Source organism: Haliotis rubra, unplaced genomic scaffold, assembly GCF_003918875.1.
Source record: "Haliotis rubra isolate DU_JTF1 unplaced genomic scaffold, ASM391887v1 Scf2049, whole genome shotgun sequence".
Taxonomy (NCBI): Eukaryota; Metazoa; Mollusca; class Gastropoda; order Lepetellida; family Haliotidae; genus Haliotis; species Haliotis rubra.
The window spans coordinates 48226-70566 of record NW_025766058.1 but is presented as its reverse complement, the minus strand read 5'-3'; the positions used below and the strand labels follow the sequence as shown (position 1 = coordinate 70566).

The 22341-nt window shown below is 41.9% G+C and overlaps 1 protein-coding gene across 1 annotated transcript; it reads right to left on the bottom strand.

The window, feature by feature from the left end:
• Nucleotides 1-941: 941 nt before the first annotated feature.
• On the bottom strand, nucleotides 942-22183 carry LOC124276021 (the record flags this gene model as incomplete). The annotated part of the gene is made up of 10 exons (XM_046711663.1): nucleotides 22139-22183; nucleotides 20866-21028; nucleotides 18136-18241; nucleotides 16864-16954; nucleotides 15421-15702; nucleotides 12474-12671; nucleotides 12120-12191; nucleotides 11994-12056; nucleotides 10969-11070; nucleotides 942-1078 (listed from the first exon to the last, which is right to left on the bottom strand). Coding segments are annotated over exons 2-10 (1169 nt in total), but the record flags the coding sequence as incomplete, so codon positions are not given.
• Nucleotides 22184-22341: the final 158 nt, after the last annotated feature.

The window sequence follows — 22341 nt, the reverse complement described above, 5'->3', positions numbered from 1 at the left end:
AGTTTGGGGGTCGCCTTATCCATGGGGGTCGCCTTTATAGACGGTAATATACGGTACTGCAAAGACAGTTGTAAACAGAACATTGATAACACTGAACGGTGGTCATGGAGATTCCTTGATGGGTGACCGTTTTGGCAGCTTGACTATGTGAGAGTTTCAAGGACTTCTGTCCTTCCCTACGAAATTGAAACACTCCTATGTGGTCACTTACACCTAAGGCAAGTGAGTTTGTTCAAACTGCCTTTGTTCACCCAGCAGAAACCTGGTGGTATACGCCATATGACTATTAACTTTCTTAGCCTACCACAGGCAGCTTGGCTATCCGGGGTACTACTAATGCCCATCGCTCGTGTTATCGCTTAGAGCATGTCCCTACAGAGTTCAGCTAATAATAAGTGTCCAATTATTATTATGAATCATTAATATGATTACTGAATGCACACAGTATGAGTCATATGAACCATTGAACTTTAAACACTGAATAGGATGTTATCAGTATCAATGGAAAGAAAGGGTTTAAAATTTCTGCATTACAACTGTCAAGTAATTGTTAGCTTGTTTGTTGTCCAATGCCACACTCAGCAATATTACTGTTACATATTGCAGCAGTCTGTAAATAATTCAGTCTGGACCAAACAATCCAGTGATCAACATCATGAGCACTGGATTATGCAATTGGGTCAGGATCACATGCATCAGCCAAGTCTGTTCTGCTTGGAAAAAATGTATTTATATGCATAATATAGATATAGATAGCTCTGAAAGGAACTGACCACCAGCAGGGACCTGAACTCTACCATGGATCTGACCTCTATGAGGGTCTGTGCTCTAGCAGAATCTTATTCTAAGCTCTTCCAAGGTCTGAGCTGTACCAGTGTCTAAGCTCTACGGTGTCTGAGTGCTTACAGGGATCGTGTATTAAAAGCAAGCTTTGTCCTGACAGTTTCCATGAAAACAGCTTCCATTTTACCTTGATGTAGTTTTTAAGTAGTTTGCTCTGGGTTTCAGTCTGAGGTTTAAGTCTCTTGAGTTGCTGGACAATAAGGACATGCTTGGCCAGGAAGTCAGCAAGGTCTCCCTGGAACAGAGAGAAGTTTAGTTGCCCAGGAAACCAATAATGGTTACATGCAAAATATAAAGGTGGCAAATTGGAAATTTTAATATAAATTGTATATTTATATACTTATCCTATCTCACGACTTGCACCTCTCTCTCTTGCTTCGACTTTTAGTGGAACGACTGTAAACCTTTTTCCATAGGCCTCCTTGTCCATTCGCCCATGCACTCCATGCTGCTCTCCTTAATTAGCTTCCTGGTTCCTAATAAAGCTTGCAGCATGCTCCACTAATTGCCCACATGACTACCTTGAATGATCATTCTCATCTTGGAGCCAACATTGTAATCTGAGTAGTGGGGAGGGCTGAGATGGCATCAGTAGACGGATACCATAAGCATATACACAATTTATGGCTAAAAATTTCGCACAATTTTAAACTTATCCATACCTTCTCGCTACTTATCCCACGGTTGAGACGGCGGGCCGCAGATTACCCTGCCTGGCGCAGACAGTGGCTGAACAGCTGGTCTTGAAGCTGTGTTGGACTGATGACAACCGATAGCGTCAGGCCAAGGGGAGGGGCCTGTTATGCATGCACGCTAACTCCTCTATGCTTGGTAGTTGGGCAGTCCGAACCTCTTGGCTTACTGCCAACGAATACCCAGGGTGGATGCTCCGAAGCGTCGATGTGGTGTTCGGCCGCAACCTTGGCCAAGACAAGCGGGCTAACCGGGCAAGTAGGCCTCAGCCACACTAATTACAAGGTACCCCGTAATAAAGTCTTGCAATCCAGAATCGGGCCAGCCCCTGCTTCAAGAAGGCCCCAGACACCAACGGTGGCGGTCAAAGAGAAACACAACCCGGCATCTCCAAGCTTTAACGCTCAGTTCGGAGCGGCATCAAATTGACCATCACTCCTTTGCCTAAGCTTCAGTCAAAGGATATGCCCGGCAACTTTGGAGGCAGAACGCAATGAAATCCACTGAATTCGAGTGTCACTTCACTGACGTAATTGCTCAGTGGAGTAGAGGTCAGTAAGCGTGAATGTCGAACCGCACCACTGCATCGCCATACTGATTGTGCCTCAAGTCCGTGGTGGGCGCCAGGTGGCATGATTCGATGCCTTGCGTATGGAGGCCAAGTGAAGTAGTTCTAAACCCATATAATGAGAACAAAAGGTTGAGATCCAGTTCAACTTTTATTCAGTATATACAAGGAAGACAGTAACGCTTAATGGAACTGTCCCCTCATCTGCGTTGTTGGGCCGATGTTGCTGAGCCAGTTACAAGACGCCCAAACTGGTGTAGTCCCTGGACATCCGTTGTCGAACTAGGTCTCTCAAGAGGTACGTGAAGAGAAGACTGTATCAGAAAACCAGAAGCAACCTTCCATGATAACAGTCAAGGAGCAGTTGCTATGAGGGCCATCGCCGAGAGCTAGTGCCGCGAAGTCTCATGAGGATTGGAAACGGCTGGAGGAGGCAACCCTGCAAAGGTAATGGCTCGCAGGATCGCGGCACGCATCCATATGGCCAATGTGGTCTGGGAAACCTCCAGTTCTTGAAGCGGTCGACAAATGCGGTATGAAGAGGCGCTTGTAGCTGCTACACGCTACCTTGCTGCCTCCAAGGATCGCCGTCAGTGTCAAATCTTCATTCATCATCAGGCCCAACGAATGGTGGACAACAGGAAATGGTAAACATCCCGTCCGGTTGCCGTTCTGGCAGTTGGTTTTTCGCAATGAAGTCCCAGCGGAGACCAGGAAAGCCTTGCCATGCTCTCAGCTTGAACTGCACCCGTTATTGACTTCAAGCGCATGCAGTTCAGATATCAGAGCAGCGGTAGCCAAAGCTACCAGGAGCTTTCTTAGTAGTGCGGAGATGCTGGAGAAACCAGCAACGGCTTGAGCCAAGGTGGGTGGGAGATGCAATTCCCCTAACCTTTGTAATAGTCTTCAAACTTCTTCCACTTGTTGTCGGCGGCTGAACCGAGGTCAAAGTACGATGCGCTGAAGTGATGTAGAGGTGACCCGTGGCACAGTTCCGAAAGTGAGCGGCAGAAGAAGTAGGTCGTCCCCGTTGGGAAGCGGTGCACTGGTTTGGCTCTGCCAGGCTTCTTAGGTTGATCTCAACCAACTTCGCTGACATTGCGGGCGCGCACCAAAAGCAGTAAGTATGTTGCTGGTGGCCAATAGGTTTCTGTATTACTTTGGTAGCAGAGCTGGAGGGGAAACGCGTGAGGCATTGAGACCCTCCCATGATATTGCCACGCGCCGAGGTCCCAAGCCAAGGAGTCTGGGATTGGTGATGCCAACTTTGGAAGTTGGTTGTTGAACCTTATTTGAGGCGTGATAACGGGTAGATCATCGACTGAAAGCTCTGGGGCAGTAACTTCCAATTTGTTGGGGACGGTCAAGTTGATCGGGGACAAGGCATCGTACGGATCACATTTTTTAACCCTGGGAATGTGTCCTGCTCTGGCTACGTTTATGAGATGGAAAACCCGATCACCCGTATTGTAGCAGAGATTCGCTGAGCCTGTCGAGCCTAGATGATTTATATACCAAACCACTGTCGAAATGTCTGGATTGGATCAACAGACTGTTTGATTGAAGCCTGCCTTTGAATTCCAGCCTCATTTATAGCGAAGTACCAGTTCATCGGATTTACCACAGTCTCCGCCACTTGGTGGTCGAGGGCGTGAGCTCCCAAACCATGAGGGATGCATCGGCGGTCATAGGATGAGATGGTGCAAAGGGCATCATAGAGACTCGGCGAACATACCATTCGCTGATCAAGCCACCATTGAAGGACTGGACGGCCGGTTCTGGAAGGCAAATCATAGTTCCTGGGTTGTCGGCCTTAAGGTATCGGATGAAATCGCTGTATCGGGTCGAAGTTGGAGCTGGCCTCTGCACGCTAAGGCTTCTTCGAGCTGACGCCAGAAGGCCCAGTAGCTCCTGCCACTGTTGTTAGGTTCTCCCCTGAGACAGTGCTGAGGAATGCATCGCTGAATCTTTATCCACCTGTCGGAGGGATCTAACATCATCCCCTTCGGACAAGTTTCGAACAGTGCTCCGATGAATTGGAGTCTCTGACTCTGAGTCGGTATTAGTTCGATTCCATGATGTTCAGAACAGCCACCCTAACTGTCACAGCGAGGCAGCGCAGGTGAACTGTAGCTGGCTAAGCAATCTGATCGGATCCTGTTGAGCCTGGATGCAATTGTCTATGTAGCTTCTCGGTGATCCCTTGAAGAGTGGAGGAAGCTCGCTATGGGCTTAGTAATTCAGGTAAAACCAAGGAGATGGGGGAGTAGAACCCTGAGAGGCCGGCTGGACCTAGGAGCTCTATCGCGAATTTGTCTAATAGCGGCACCTATAGTGGTTTGCAGAGTCTGAAGCTGGTCCACTGGATATGGCCGATGGAGCGGATGCACCCGCCAGAGGTTGACCGCCAATAACGGGTAGCTGATAGCCATGAAGTAGCAGGTTGGTGACGCACGGATCCTTGAGGGATGGTCCACCCGGGCGAAGATCTGTAATCTCCCGCCTACGTAGAGTGTTGTAAATCGAAGCGACTTGAGCGGAGGTCTGTGCCGGGTGATCTGATTCCTTAGTATGGCTAGGTGATCCGGTATGATATGAAGAACTACCATATATGACCGTCCTATAGGCAATTTTGAGGACCCAAAAGCAGTCTGTAGAAGGGGTCGTCTTATCCATGGGTTCACGCTTTTCGTCAAACTTTTCCAGGGGTAAGAAAACAACATTGTCTCACCCTGGTGAACAAACAACAGAAGACGACTTTGTCAGTAGAGGCGTCAAATTTGCAATTAAACATCACTGACAAGATTATTTACCTTTTAAGTTATAGTTGTTTTGCTGGGCATTGTATTATTTGCAGGGATTAAGATTACCGCGCGTATTTGTCTCCGTACACAAAGCCGAAATAGCAATCAGCTGTGCACACGTTTCCAGCGAACAAGTTCAAACATGCACAATAATATAACGGGATCTAATTCTGGCGCGAAGTCAGTAAAATATAATACAGAATACCATTATTTAACTCAAAGAAATATATCCTAGCATTGTGTAATTTTAGTTACAGTTTTTGCTCTATAAATTAATTAAGATTACCGTCGCGTATTTGTCTCTGCATTACACAAAGCCGAAATAGCAATCAGCTGTGCACACGCGTTCCCGCCGAACAAGTTCAAACATGCACAATAATATAACGGGCCGAATTCTGACGATTCGTCAGTAAAATATAATACAGAATACTATTATTTAACCCAAAGAATTTATTTACAGTTTTATGTAAAATATATATAATCAACACTAAGGTTATAATGGACCCTCATGAACGTGGTAAGCACATGGAATGGGGTAAAAATACGGAAGCCATTTACACATTTTTACCGATGTTACTGTAAACTAGCAGTCAATAGAAAATGAAGCGATAATCAGTTCGTGATTGTTGAATGGGGTAAAATAAGCAAGCCAGTTTGTTGCTACAATAAATATGATATTTAGAGAAGCTATATTATCCATTTTCTGTCAACTACACTTCGTTTCGATCCGTGAGTAGACACAATATATATGACATTGAATTCTTTGAATAATGTGGACCAAAGTTATAATTATTGTTGTGGTCTGTGTTTGCCGCGATTAGGACCCCATCGCGGGGGATCGACTTATGCACGAAACATACCATTTTGACACTGATTTTAAGGGTCAAGTTTGGGGGTCGTCTTATCCATGGGGTCGTCTTATAGACGGTCATATACGGTAATCTGGGTCGCTGTAGTTCTAGTTGGTGATCTGGTTCTGATTGGAGCTCTGGTTCGACCATCTGAATAGAATCGGCCATGAGATGTGGATCTGTACTGTGATCCCGATTGGTCAGTGGCTCTGTAAGGTGATCTAGATCGTATAGGTGACCTGGGTTGGTAAGATGGTCTGGATTTGTAAAGTGATCTGGACCGATTCGATGCACTAACTGGAAACTTTGATCGTGATCTGGATCTATAAGGTGATCTGGTTTGCAGTTGCAATCTGGCTTGATTTGGTGATCTGGATCGGTTAGGTGATCTATTTTGATGTTGTGATCTGGATCAGTTAGGTGATCTGGATCGGTCTGGCGATCTACTTCGATGTTGTGATCTGGATCGGTTAGGTGACCTAGATCGGTCCGGTGATCTGATTCGAAGTTGTGATCTGGATCCACTCGGTGATCTGGATCGGTCCAGTGATCTGATTCGAAGTTGTGATCTGGATCCTTTCGGTGATCTGGATTGGCTAGGTGATCTGGATCGGTCCGGTGATCTGATTCGAAGTTGTGATCTGGACCCATTTGGTGATCTGGATAGATTAGGTGATCTGGATTGATCAGGTGATGTGGATCGTAGTTGTGCTCTGGATCGGTTAGGTGATCTGGATTGATCAGGTGATGTGGATCGTAGTTGTGCTCTGGATCGTGACTGTGATCTGGATCGATCCGGTGATCTTGATCGGAACGATGATCTAGATCGGGTTTGTGATGGTGATCTGGATCGTGAAGGTGATCTAGAATGATGTGGTGATCTGGATCGGCGATTAGGTGATGAAACCTGAAGTGTTAATTCATGATGAACGTCGTAGCTGTTGTAGCCAGCTCCGTCCGGTTCAATGAACTGTTGGGGGACAGTTGGCTGGTTGAACACGGTTGGCCAGGCTCCAAACAAACTGAGACAGTTGAGGAGATATGTACCGATGATCTGGATGATGATAGTGTCCATCTAAGGTCCCCTGGTAGTGTAGATCGGACAGGCAACGATGAATTATCGATCACAACCACCCGCGAGTGATCTGACGCTATAGAAGGAGGTGATTGATGCGTACGTAAGAGCTGCCGAACGTCCTCAGATAAGTAAGAATCTGATGAAGCGTCCATAAAATCCTCTTGAACCACAGACGTCGCTCTCTTGCGTTGAAGGTCACGATTTTCTGTCGCTGTAACTTGATACGGCTTGGTGGGAATGGGATCAGATTCTGTTGATTTCCTGTCCCTATCGGTGATTCTCGGGGAGCAAACACGGTTGGTAGGCCTTAAAATCCTCATCTTTTAGTGAATTACACTTGCCACATCGTTTGTTCCAGTTACATTGTCCAATACAGTCACTGCAAGGCGAGTGAGGGTCGAGGGCCTAATAATTAGTCTTGCATTGAGTACAAAATTTCCTTTTTCCTTCACTGATTATCAGTATTCCCCATGATGTTAGGGGTGAAATAATGTCCCTAATATACAGCACGTCCACACAGTCGTGCGACAAGAAAGAGAATAATCATTCAAGGTAGTCACATGGGCAATTAGTGGAGCATGCTGCAAGCTTCATTAGGAACTAGGAAGCTAATTAAGGAGAGCAGCATGGAGTTCACGGGCGAATGGACAAGGAGGCCTAGGGAAAAAAGTTTACAGTCGTTCCACTAAAAGTCGAAGCAAGAGAGAGAGGTGCAAGTCATGAGATAAGTTTAAAAATTTCATTTTTCACAAGAAAACAAAACAAATTCTTTAACATCATAGATATTTCCTAAATATTTATAGTCTAAGTGTTTGCCCTGACAATGGAATGGTGGTTGTTCTACCCCTGGCAGCTTTACCAAGATATGTTAAAAGATGGTACTTATTGTTACTAGGGCTTCAACGAGTCCATTTTTTTGGACTCGAGTACTCGAGGGGTAAGACTAGATCGGACCCGAGTACTCGAAATTCATACCTTTCAAGCAAACGATAGCGTAAATTGCATGACGTGTTCCGATCACACAAGTGAACACTTACTTCTTTCCGACTTCATATCGTCATGTGACTAACATTTCCCCTGCAGAATCAGTATTTGGATGTTTACTTGACAAATGTTATTTTCTTCGTACTTCTTGTACTGCCTGCAAAACGCAGTGATATACCGCATTGGTAGTGCATTTGGTTATTTTGCTCTTTTCACTATCCAGATCAAGATACGCCCATACATTTGATTTTTTATCTTTCTCCATGTCTATCAATTGTCAAGATAGTTACCTAATCATTTTAAGAAGTGAAATCTCAAACCATGTATAATATACTGAGTCAAAAAAGAAACTTCACAAAATGTAATTTGAAAATAATAAATAATTTGTCTCTGATAATACATCTATGTATCCGAAATGGGATCCCTATCTTTCGACTCTAGAAAAACGTTAGCAAAACCCACTCAAACCCATCTATTCGTCAGTAAATGGCGTTAGTGCCAAATCAGGTTTTGCGTGCAGCAGTCGATCACGTGATCTTTGCATCGAAGTTTTGTTCATTTGCACGCGTTTTGCATCGGCCTCAAGAATTGAAAAAACACTTTTAAACCACAGTTCTAACGGTACTTGAAATGCAACGATTGTCAAATGTGCAACGTGAACGTGCGTTGGCATGTTGCAAGTGGGAAGATCAGTTATTGACGCCGCAAGAGCAATGGGATGCAGCCGCCGTACTGTGTATGACTTGCGAAGTCGTCTACAACAAACTGGCACCACTTCTGATGCGCCTAAGGTCGGGTCGTCCACGGTGGCGCCATTTGAGCAGAAGACCGGGCCAAATCGCCCCTCGTCACCTACGCGGACAGATTTCTGCCGGCTACTACGAACCAGGGCTGAGATGTTTAGAGGTCGACTGTCCTCACAGACCATTCAAATCGGGTTATGGGCTGCCAATTTTCCATTCTCGATCCCCATATCGGTGGGCCAATATTGGCCGTTTTCATCAACGCCTGCTGTGGGCCCAACGTCACCTCCGATGGACCCAGAGACTGAAATCGAAGTCGATCTTTAGCGATGAATCCAGGTTTACCCTCAGATTCGCGGACGGCAGGCATAGAGTCTGGAGACGGCGTGCGTGAGCGGTGTGCCCAATGTTGTGTACAGGAAGTTCGACAGATTGGCGGAGCGAAGTTGCATGGTGTGGGGGTGCTTTCTGTGGGAACAACTGTTCCCGACTTCTGGTCATCCGTGGAAACCTCACAGCTGCTGCTTACCGCGACCAGGTGCTCACCCCTGAACTTCGCCTTTCATGGCTCTCATGGCCCAGGTCTACAGTTCCAGCATGATAATGCTCGTCGACGCATACCGCGATGTTGACACGAAATTTCCCTCAAAGCGCTGGAATCAACGTCATGGACTGGCCATCGAGGTCACCTGACCATAACCCAATAGAGCACGCGTTTGGGATGCACTTGGGAGAAGGCTTCGTGGTCTTAGAAACCAACCTCAGAATTTGCAGGAACTTGGCTGCCTTGCAAGAGCAATGGCACAGAATCCCCAACCACGTGTTCACAAGCATCAGGCAGTCGATGAGGAGACGGTGTTTGGCAGTGGTGAATGCGGCGGGGCGATACGATATTGAACTGAGAAATTTCGCATTTTTATTCTTGTGACTTAACATTCTGTATACCCATGTTTTGATACGGCGGTGTAGCCTAATGGAACTGATTATGGCACTGTCAGTGTATCGAGTACATCACACAGATCTCAGCAATGAAATAATAACAATTTAACCATCTTACCATCTCTTGTTCTTTTAAAGTGCCCTGAAGAAAGAATGTGAAGTTTCTTTTTTGACTCAGTATATTTACTCTCATCTGCAGACTTGTAACAACTAATACCATACAGCCACACCTTGTGAGGAGTAAACTATTTAATCTAGTTGTTAATAAAAACATTATCAGATGGGTTAAAGAATTCAGGGTACATAGAACTCAGTATGTCAGTGTAAATGGCTATCAATCTTCTTTTCTCTCAAACTATACTGGAGATCCACATGGATGTGTTCCTTCATCCGTACTCTTTGTTTTGTATACCAATGACTGTTACTTGTCAATATGTGACTTGTTTACTGTGAAATTTGCAGATGACGCCACTGTTACTGGCCTAATTTCTGATTCTGAACATTATTACCGTCAAGGCATTGACAAAACCGTAATGACAGTTTTTTTTATCAAACCTTTATTTAAAGTGTGTTGACCTACAATTTTCTATGTTGGTATGGGAGTCTGTCTCATCGCAACAAAAGCAAACTTTTCAAAATTGTTAATACTGCTTGCAAAATTTCTGGAGTGTCTTTCGAGTATATTCCCTTCATCTATGAGCGCCAGATTGTCAAAAAGGCAGCTAAAATTAGATTTGATAGTTGATATATTTGATCTCACCATTTTGAACTACTTCCTTCTGGACGCTGTATTCGTTACCTACCCTCAAAACAAACAGAGCTCGACAGTCTTTCATACCATCAAGTATTCGTGAATGCAACAAATATTTTGAATCACCATCATGTGATTAGAACTAGAATTATTCAGGCTCTTTACTTATGTAGTTAATTGAATTATATCATGTCAGTTTTATTTGTAAATAGTATTCGTTTTGAGCATGTAATTATTGTGTATATTTTTGTGAACTGTGTATATATTCATTTTGAGACAGTTTGGATGTATTAGAATTTCCTCCGGGATAATAAAGTTATATCTTATCTTAATATTAGACGTTAACGGCCGCTCATGCATAGCACATGGCAGACAGTCTGTCAACGTCAAATAATTCGAGTTATCTCCCCTTTTCGAGTCCTCGAATCCTTGAAAATGGACTCGAGTCCAGCTAAACCCGACTCGTCCTCGAGTACTCGAGTACCCGTGGAAGCCCTAATTGTTACCCTTCCTTGAGGTCGGCATCAAGAGCATGAAACAAGGACTGGTCCAGTTTAAAGACAAAGCATCCCCTTTGGTTGCATCTCAAGGATTCGAGACAATGGAATGCACACTGATATGTTGATTGAGATAATAATGGGATGCAATTTTAGCATGGATGCAATGTATGATTACATATATAACTCTTACAACTATTGTTATTATCACACCAACCTGTGCTTTGGCCAGTGTCTTCATGTTACTCTTGGGAAGCCCAGATCCTGACCCAGATGATCCGCGACTGTTATCTTCCAAGGAGTCCACAATTTCCTGGTACTGGAACACAGTGATAACATGCATATAACTAAGACGCTTAAGCGCGACTCACATGGATCGGCACTTCGTAATGACCTGCCGATTTCCATACATTGTACAACATGTTCAGTGGTTGTATTGAATATCGATCAATTTTCTACCCCTCGCACGATTCGATCTTCCAATATTAGTGATGATTTCATACAATCTCACGGTAATTTGTTTCCATGGTATCAAAACGTCTGAAGCAGACTTAGTGGCAGTTATCTGCTGTGCAATACTATGTGAAGAAGACGGCAATGCCAAAGAGAAGAAAAAGAAGTTGTTGGACAAAGAATGGATTCTCCATTGTGATATTCCATAGTGTTTCTAACTCAGATGATGAGTCATGAAACACTCCGTTCCTCCTCCGTGAAAATCAATGCAGTGTCTTTGAAGCAGACGAAGCCATGTTTCGTGCTTGTATGTAAACATTTACCACGTGACACCAAAATGCATTTTGATTGGCCGCCACATCCAACTTGAATAACTAGAACAGGCTCTCCTTTTCTGCGACACAATCGGCGCTGGTTCGAAAGCAGCTGATTTGTACCGCTTTGTTGAATTTGATTAATCACTCAAATGATATCAATTCGAATGCTGCCTGTTATCTTCCAAAGAGTTCATTATCTCCTGGTACTTCAACAAAATTATAACACAGATATTACTAAAACCCTGGCTGTTATCTTCCAAGGATTCCATTATCTCCTGGTACTACAATACAATAATAACACACATATTACTAGAACCCTGCCTGTTACCTGCAAGAAAGTCCAATAACTCCTGGTACAACACAATTATCACATATCACAACATTTACAAACATATAGACCACTGATGCAGTCTTGTGTAAATCACAGTAAACAGGCAAATAGTATTTTCATTTCAGCCTGATAAACACTGACCTCTGGAAGATGCGTCTTGACCTTCATCTCAGTTTTGTGGAAGTTGGCATTGATGCTGGTCAACTGCGCGCATCAGTTCTGAACTTCGGGTCATCGTCCATGGCAGCCTCCAGCTGGGAGATCTGCCGTTCTATGATCTGCTCGACATGTCGGACAGGCTCGTAGGTATAGACTCACCTCGGGCTCCACCTCCGGACACTAGGGGATTGGAGTGGGCATTAGTTCTCAGGAAAATCATAATAATTATATTCATAGTGACATCACACTTACATAGATGTTCTATTAACAAAAATCACTTGGACATCATTCAATCTTTGTTCTTTAGCAAGATAAAAACTAGTCATTTCATGCAATAAACATGGAATCAACAAAAGTACTTTCTGTACAAACTGTATCAGGTACAATTCCTAATGGAAAATAGTTCTGAATATCACTCTGTGAAAAAACTCAAGATATCCCTGGTACTACAGCTAATCCTACCCCAATGATTTTGATGATGGCAAGTCTGGGGTCAGCGGGTCTTTGTTCGCCAGGCTCCACGTCGGGGAAGTAGACCAACAGGTCCTTGGCCGAGCATCCCTTACACAGCACCAACCCGCACACACGACAAAACAGCTTCTTACGCAGAAATCCGAATGTGCTGCGACACATGTGACAGCAATCACTCAGGTTCTCTTGCTGTGGAGAAAATACTTTACAATTCCACTATTTCTTTAAAACATTCAAAGCATTTCATTCAAACACACTATATCTTAAAAAAATATATTTGGCACTTTCTCCGATTTCTTCTTGACATTCAAAGAGAATTCTTCCTACAGTCTGACACTGCTGGTACAATCACTGCCACATGAGAACCGGTCATTACAAGAATCTAACATTTGCCCTCTAACCACCAATGTTGTGACACTTTGTTCATGCCCTTAAGAATGTCATTATGGTGTCATAAAGGTTCGAGAATGACTTATTGTTTTGCTGATTAATTTACCATGATTTACAGTTTGTGTCAAGATTATGAGATGTCTTAAATAGTGCAGATGAAATTAGCCAACTTTTTTTGTCAGATTTTGTTACATTGTTCCCTGTCTAAGTCAACATTACTGTTCTCATTTTCAAAAATAAATCAATACAAATATAATAAAAGAACTTTACAGTGTCTTTCTTTTTTTTTTTTTCTTTTTTTTAAATATTTTTATTTCCCAGAGTACATTTGTTGTTGTGGTACAAAAGCATCATATACAACACATCCTCGTCATCAGACGTTGAGCGAAAACATCACCATCAGTACAATCAATCAATACATCAATACAAAAGCAATCATCGTATGTTCAGGGTAAATTGCTATAATGTATCTGTTATCCTTAACAAAGGCTAATATGTATACCAGTACTTGTATTCAAATGCTCTTATCAAATTTTATTGTACTTATATGACATCTAGGTTGGTATAATTGGCAAAAAGTGTATGGAAGGAAGACCAGAAGGCATAGAATTTTGATGGGTTTGCATTTGAAAATGCTGTATATTTGGTAGCTTTGTAATAATTGAGTATTTCCTTTGAAGCACTGTAAAACTGGCTTTATATTATTTTATTTCGCTTGTTTTATATAGCATGTATTTCACTATTAGAAACACCAGATTAAGTGGGTTGTTGTTTTACCTTTGAAACCAAAGATAATATTTTCATCGCGACAAATCAATATTTCCTTCAGACAGTATATCCAGCCAATCGGATACCTCCCTCCATACTTTCATGGTATATCGACATTCACACAATAAATGAATAATTGTTTCAGGAGCAGATTCACAGAATGTGCACATTGAAGAGTCTGTGTATTTCATCAAATGTAACTTATGTTTAGTCGTTAAAATATTGTGCGTAATCTTGAAATGAAACCATCTTAACTGTACGCTTTCTGTACATCTATTTGCCATTAAATATATATTAGACCAGTCTTCTTTGTTATATTGTTTATTGAGGATGTGTTCCCATTTTTTTTGGCTTGTTGGTCCAGTTTCAACTGGAGGTATAAGTATATTATAAAAGGATTTACTCCTTTGGTTTTGTCCGCAGATACAAGATATATTAAAAGGTAATGTTGGGTGTTTAACCTGATAGGTCTACAGTGTCTTTCTTTATGTGATTTTGCAATTCTTTGATATTTTTTAAACAAAAAAATGTAAAACAGTCTGATCTGAATGCCTACCTACACAAAGGTATACAAACTGAAGAGCTGCTTTAATAAGATCCAAAATGGTGTCAGAGTCGTTCATGGCATTTGATTGTAAAGTCACAATGGTAAGCAAACATTGTGAGGCAATCTGATGGAGATATCGCTTCATCTCATCAAGCTAGTTTTGGAAGACATATAACATTTGAATCATGTTGTAATGATGCCCACAGACACATCAAAGAGTGAAACATTTTTTACTTCAAATGTGCTACAGGGCACTCAATAAGCCATTTTCAAGTGTGCCCTCGGGAATTAGAAGTGCTCATAAGAAAGAATACTGCTCATTTACTGAGAAAGTGTATCCCAAATACAACACGTGTTACTGCTCATCTTTATGAACTGAACTGTGATGGTCATTCCACCATCAGTTAAATAACCAGCAGTTGCAATTTATTGGACATCCCTTTCCTTTTCACTGAAATTGAAAAAGATTTTATAGATTTCTGAATCCCTAGGTTCAGATTGTAAATCATGCGATCAAATGTTCATATGCTCATGTACCAGATATTTGCAAATCATATTTAAGTGAATTACATGTGTCCATGACTGAGTGAAAAAACCAAAAAAAACACAAGAGTTACCTACTTCAATATGGGGGCGGTTGGGTAGCCGTGTGGCTAAAGTGTTCGCTCGTCACGCCGAACACCAGAGTTCGAATCCTACATGGGCACAATGTGTGAAGCCCATTTCTGGTGTCACCCACTGTGATATTGCTGGAATATTACTGGGATAAAAGTAAACTCACTCACTCACTACTTCAATATGATTTTACCTAAGAGACTAGTCATATATTATTTAGAGGTCTGTGAGAGTGATTGGTCTGCGACTGTATAATACTAGCTGACCACTGACCCCTACCACTTTCCTGACTCTCTACAGTTGTGAGAAGCTCTGGAGGTCAACTTTCTTTTGCTTAACGATTATGTTCTAGACACAAAACCCAAATCCATTATCCCCCTACTCCCTTACAACAAATGACTGCCCCCTAACACGGGGTATTTCAAACTCTGAACATGTTTCAAATAGATTCAGATCAAATATTATTTCCAGTTAGGAAGTTTACATGCTTAGCAACTGCAGGTCAAACACTTATCCTACAAAAAATATTTAGATGATGAAAAATTGCTACATCCAACAAAACATTCCTGCACAAAAACTTGTTGAGAATTCCGCCATTACGCATCACTCTTTACTTACTATCCACATGCTAGCCTTCTGCCACTCTGGAATCGACACCATGTTCCTCAGCTCATGCAACGTCCTCTTGACCTCTGATGACCCCATTGACCCCTTGAACCCTTCAATAAGCCGTCTGCACTCCTTTTCAAAATCGAATTTGTCTCTCCGTGACGAGGATAAATGACCTCTCAATGCTGATGAATTCTTATACTTATACATTCTGAGTGCCCGGAACTCGGCTGTAAGACAGACCATCCTTCCCTCGGTCTCCTGGCCCTCAGCATAGCAGGACTGACAAACCTGGATAAAAATATACCAACAATCACATTACAGTCATCCGCATGAAGGTCAAGGTTACAATATAACTTGTTCACTGGTCACGAGGGGGGCATGGGTTGATGTAAACAAACATCGAGGGTACATCAACCCATGGGCCCCAAGGGACCAGTGAACAACGTATTTATCTTACCGAACACCTTAATGTTAATTTTGAATTGTTTGAAGCACGGGTACAAATCTTTTTGAAGCCGTCGCTAGATTTTGCTGACAAGAAAAACAGATTTAGAGTTATCTCCCTTCCATCGATTTGCATTCGCAAAACATCGGTAATTTCCGTACATCATACGTGATTCAATGTTATTCGAGATAAAGCCAAAGGATTACTACCACGAAGTACCAAATGAGTTGCCATTGACAGCGGGTCCATTGAAATGTTACTCGCTTGTAAGCGGGGTACATTGAAAATAATAGAAGCGCGCTCAGCCAATCAGAAAGCAACTTTTATGTGTGAGGTAAGATAAATGGTGATGAGCACCTCATGCAGGTCGTATGGGGTGACATTAACTCTGGGGTGGTCGAACTTGCTGACTTTGATGATGCATGTCATCTTATCTCAATATATAGATATATGCTCATGATATCAATCACTTGATTGTCTGGTCCAGTCATGATTAATATCATATAGGACTGCACGGTATTACCAGTATATCGCAATACGCTTTTCTAACGATACGTATTGCAATATTTTTTCTGAGAACCGGTATATTGGGTAAAGGACATATATGAAGTTTTTGTGATTATCTTTATGGTTTAAATCAAAATCTACAGAGACTTTCATCCACAACAAATATTTTCCTAGGTTATTCAATGACAAAATGGCATACTGTGATACTATAATTGTACAAAAAAGAAAAAAGAATCCCCGACTATGCAAACTAATTTTGAGATTGCTGTTATCAGAGCCATAACATATATGCTGTGTTTGGAATCTAGTTTAGATTCTACATATGCATAATATGAACTATACAGTACACCAAACAGGTTTCGAGTCATATTTATCTCATATGAACTATACACAAACAAGTTTAGTTCCACATATACTTATATGAACTATACCAAACAAATTTAGTTCCATTTTACCTCATATGAACTATACCCAAACAAATTTAGATCTATATTTACCTTATAAGATCGACCATCTGGGTCAGGGTTGGCAAGTTTATTTAATTTACGACGGAACTTTACACAGCTGCTGCAAAAAATATTTCCACACCTGCAAAACAAAAGACATGATAACATTACAATGTGGCAGCAGTACTGTCCCCAACCCAAGCTTATGTAAGTTGTTTGGCAATAGTCTATTTGGGCCACAGATAAAGGATGGAGAACAACAAACCAGTGATTATTATGGTATGTGAGTGAATGTGTTTAGTTTTACGCCGCACTTAGCAATATTCCAGCTATATACATACATACAAACATTCGTATAGCACCGATATCCAGTACACCTGCTCAAAGGCGCTTTGTTTTCCCTCGATCATTGGATGTCCTTCACAACGGCACATCGTAGTTTCAATCTCAACTCCCTGGGGATCATACAACTCTTGCTGCCTAATAGGCGCACCGAGTTAATGTGGCTTTCCCATCCTTATGAGGTACCCATTCACAGCTGGTAGGACTGGGACACATAGTCACAGCACTTTGTCCAAGTTTACTGCAACTAGGTGTTTGCACGTATTCATGTGGCCACCATGTGGTCATCTACCAACAGATTTGTGGGTTCTTTTAAGTGCACAAGGTTGTGTACTGTACACTAGGGGTTGTGACAACACTGAAAGAGTCTGCACACAAAGTTGACTCCAAGGTTTTTTACACCCGGTCACAGGTGGGCTCAATCCCGGCACCTCCAACTTAGTCCAAGCTCACTGGATTACTAGTCTGGCGCCTTAGACAGCTCGCACCACCACTCGCCACCGCGCTTTATGGCAGCGGTCTGTAAATAATCGAGTCTGGATCAGACAATCCAGTGATCAACAGGATGACCATCCATCTGCGCAATTGGGAACCGATGACATGTGTCAACCAAGTCAGCGAGCCTGACCACCCGATCCCGTTAGTCGCCTCTTACGACAAGCATGGGCTACTGAAGGTTCATTCTAACCCGGACCTTCACGGGGTTTTATGGTAAGTAGTAACCTATCAAGTTTGTTTACACACAACCCATTTAAACAAGTCAGTCAACTCTCACAAAAATCAGAAATCAGTAACAATATGATAATAAAACAAAAATTAAAGATGTTTGAAGACTGCCTTCTACATTGACTTGACAGAAAGTTATTACTGATATGAGTACGGGAGGGTGCTTAATGTGGAAGTTCCTCTGTTGGATGTGATTTCCTAAAAAGACCCTCCCAAATCAGCAAAATGAAAAGAACGGCGTAGTTTGGGGTGTACCTCCTGCAGTGATGGACTCTATCCAGTAGTGAGAAGGGCTTGCGGCAGCTTCTGTTGCTGCAGACTGTCTTGCCATCCCACAGCTTCCAGTGACGCCGTGTGATGTCTGCAAGAGAAACATACTGTCAGGATTGTGCCAACCTAAGCAACTACATCTCAAACAGGAGTAAAACCATCATAGTGTTCAACAGGGTGAGGGCATTTTATATTTTTAGTGAAATATAAGTTTCTTTTAATCCAAATGTATCCCTGGTACCAGTTGTATTTGATTTTATAGAACAGACTTTATAGATAACAACTTCATTTTAACTTCCTTAGGTGGCATTTAGAAGCTGGTATGATGAAGTGGAACACTTCAACAACTTCTTTATTTCGCGAGTGTGACGTTTCAATACAGATTCTTGTACCGTTGTCAGGCAGGAATCTGTATCGAAAGATCGCACTCACGAAATAGTTGTCATCCATAAAGTCTGTTCTATATTGTAAGTCACAACTTCTAAAATGCCACTCAAACAAGGTATTTGATTTTTATTCCAAAGTCATCATGTTAAGATGAGAACATTGACAATGACTCGATACACGAAGGTGAGGTGAGGTGAGGTGAAATTGGGTTTAACGTTGTACTTGAGAATATTTCGCTTTTATGACGACGTGCATGCGTGTGTATGTGTATGTGCGGCTGCTTGTACTAGCCCAGACTTAAGCTGGTATTATAGTGCTAGCCCACTGAGATACCATGCCGCAGTGAAGCATGAATACCCCACTCAGACACATTATTCTGACTCCGAGCAGACCAGTCCTCGTTGTACCCATTAATGCCGAGCGCCAGGCAGGGACCAACAAGTACCATATTTTAACGTCTTTTGGTATGCACCATCGGGGATCGAACCCGCGACCTTCCGCTCTCCGGGCGGACGCTATAACCACTACACAGCGGAGGCGGTCCTGATACACCAAGGAAATACAATATCTAACTTCACATTTTTGGGTTTGTTCTGTCTCATTATAATCAGATCATAGTTCTTGCTTCCACCTTGTCAACTAAACTAGCATGACACAGGCAAGTATCATGCATTAAACAAGTGTTTGCCACTAATATGGCAATGTCCCCCGCCACTAAAGAAGAATGAAATATTTATCACATATTTTTTACTTTTTATTTTTGGGTCACATACAAGATGCCTGAAATTACTTGTGTCTGCATAATCACCCAATGTAGGCTGTCGAAGACATTAATTTTTTTATGAAGACATTGGGTGCCTTGAAGATAAGTCAAGGTCACCAAAATGAGATATCGTAGGCTGTCACCAGATTTGAAGACATAAGTTGAGAGATATCGCGTCTACATAAGTTTAAAATGTGGTCAAAGTGTCGTGGTGACCTTGAAGATAAGGTCAAGGTTACCCAAATCACCTGGTGTCTTCATAAACCCCAATGTAGGCTGTCACCAAATTTGAAGACATTGGGTACAACAGTGCATGAGATATCGCGTTAACAAGAGTTTCAAAAGTGGTCAAAGTGTCATGGTGACTTTGATGATAAGGTCAAGGTCATCCAAATCAACTCGTGTCTGCGTAATCCCCCAATGTAGGCTGTCACCAAATTTGAAGACATTGGGTACAACAGTTCATGAGATATCTCGTTAACAAGAATCGGGATGTACGTACAGATGTTGCTGAATACATAATCCAAATATACTGGTATTGAACTGACATTCTGCATAATGTCCTCTTAGTGAGAATATAATTGTTCAACTACAACATCCTCATTTTGGCATTTGTATTTCATTCTTTCTTGTGCCAAACACACAGTTGTCTCAAAATATACCGTAATAAGCGCCCAGACCTTTTTTTTCAAAGGAGTTCCAGATCCGGCACTTATTAGAGGCCCAGCGCTTTTGCGCTTACTGGGTCTAATTACCATAATTGTCAGTGAGCTGCTTTATCCTCGGCGCTTATTAGAGGCCTGGTGCCTATTGGAGTCCTGGCGCTTATTAGAGGAAATACGGTACTATTCAGTAGAGTATGGAAACCTGAACTGTCAGTGTTTGTTTCCAGCCGGGTATTTTTCTGTTTGATAATAAAATTTGTACTCATGCAAATTTTACGTCATACACCAATCATCTTTCAAGAGCGATTACTGTACAAACAACTATGGTCATAAGGAAGTGCAATTGGTCAAAACATTTCATTATTATCATATTAACAAAGATTAACTCCAAATTCCAATATATTTCTCAATTTTATCAATCGTAAATTAAAAATGAAGTTCCTCTACTTTCTTTGAAGACTATATAAGCTTGGTTGGTGCATATTCCTTCTGCAGCAATCATTTTCTGGTTGTGTTGAACTCAAAGTATTTACATTAGACTCTGCAACTTTGACACAAGTGTTTGACTGCACATTAGTATGTGGGAGTGATCTTTAAATTCAGTCTGACCTGTGAAGATCCGGGTTAAAATTGATCTACAGTAAGTGAGTAACCCATGCTTGTCGTAAGAGGCGACCAACAGGATCGGGTGGTCAGGCTCACTGACTTGGTTGACACATATCATTGTATCCCAACTGCATAATTCGATGCTCATGCTGTTGATCACTGTATTGTCTGGTCGAGACTCGATTATTTACAGACCGCTGCCAAGTAGTTGGAATATTGCGGAGTGCAGCATAAAACTAAACTCACTCAACCATTTATTGAATCTCTTTCTTCAACTTCAAAAGATTAATATACCTTGAATGCTATACTCCTGATCTGCCTGCGGTTCAGTAAGTCTGTCGATTCCATGCATGTAAACATCCAGTGACTTTTGATTGGATGGCTCTGACATCTGCTTGTCAAAGGTACCCATGGTTGCAAAGCTTTAGAAATTCGCCCCTTCCCTAGTCTGTAAAACCTGCAACTGAATTATTACAAACATTACAAATAACTTGAAGTTTCCAACAATGAAGAACTGGTTTGGGGTTAGCTATGATGGGATGTGGTGTACTCAGAGGGACTACCAATACCCATGAACATCTGGGTTAGTATTTGTGTTCAGCAATCCATGCTTGGCGTAAGAGGCAACTAACAGCATTGGGTGGTCAGGCTTGCTGACTTAATTCACACAGGTTAATTTATCCTGATTGCACAAATTGATGCTCATGCTGTTGATCATTTGTCTGATTGTCGGGTCCAGGCGTGATTAATTACATAGCTGGAATATTGCTGAGTGTGTTGTTAAACATCAAACAAACAAAACATACTCCCAAACTAATGAAGCAATTCACAGTGACCTCATGGACAAACTGCAGTGAACTTATTTGTAGGCACAAATGTTCATATTGAATAATATTTATCATTAACAGTTTGCAGATTATTGACACTTTTGTCATTTACCACAACAAAAGTTGTTTTTTTTGTAACAAGGAGGCATATGATTAGAGGTGTCACTTCGTAACGAAATACATATTTTCATTGGTTGCAAGTTTTGATATGTTTCTATGCCAAATAGAAAACGTTTGTTACGTAATTTTAGGTAATGTCAGGTATTTTGGCATGACTTTTTTGCATATGAATTACTCATGCAAGTATGTCCATGCAAAGAATGACATGTGGATGGGGAGGGTTGAATCATTTGCGGTTCATGGTTGAATTTATTAGGGGCCAAATACAACCCAGAACACAAAAGATTTCTCAAATGACGCAAACAGTCAAGATGATCGTAGCATACATACCACTTTAATCACCTATTGACTTTTTCCTAAGGTGACAGCGTAGTTATACTATCAACCGTTCTCACAGGAGATAATGTGTTCATCATCATAATACTACTTATGTTATCAGCTCATCATGATCATGTGACGGCGCCCAAATGTCAGATTTGAAACTACCCACCTCATACAACTCTAAACAACATGCAAAAGATGTCAGTCATTGTTCGCCATCTATCTGAATACCCACATGTCACTGACTCTTTACCATGGTCTAACAATGGACATCGGTGCCGTTTCGGTGAAATTCTTACCTTTTATTTTGGAACCAAGTTTCTCGCTAAAGTTTCCAAGGGAGGTAACTTACCAAAGCTGTTACTGAATAGACCGCGAAATATTATTACGACTTCCATTGTCACAGCCAACTGACACATGTAAAGGAAAAGGAAAATCCTGATTATTGTAAACTTGGACAACTTCCAATATCGATAGATAATATATTATATATGCATGAATT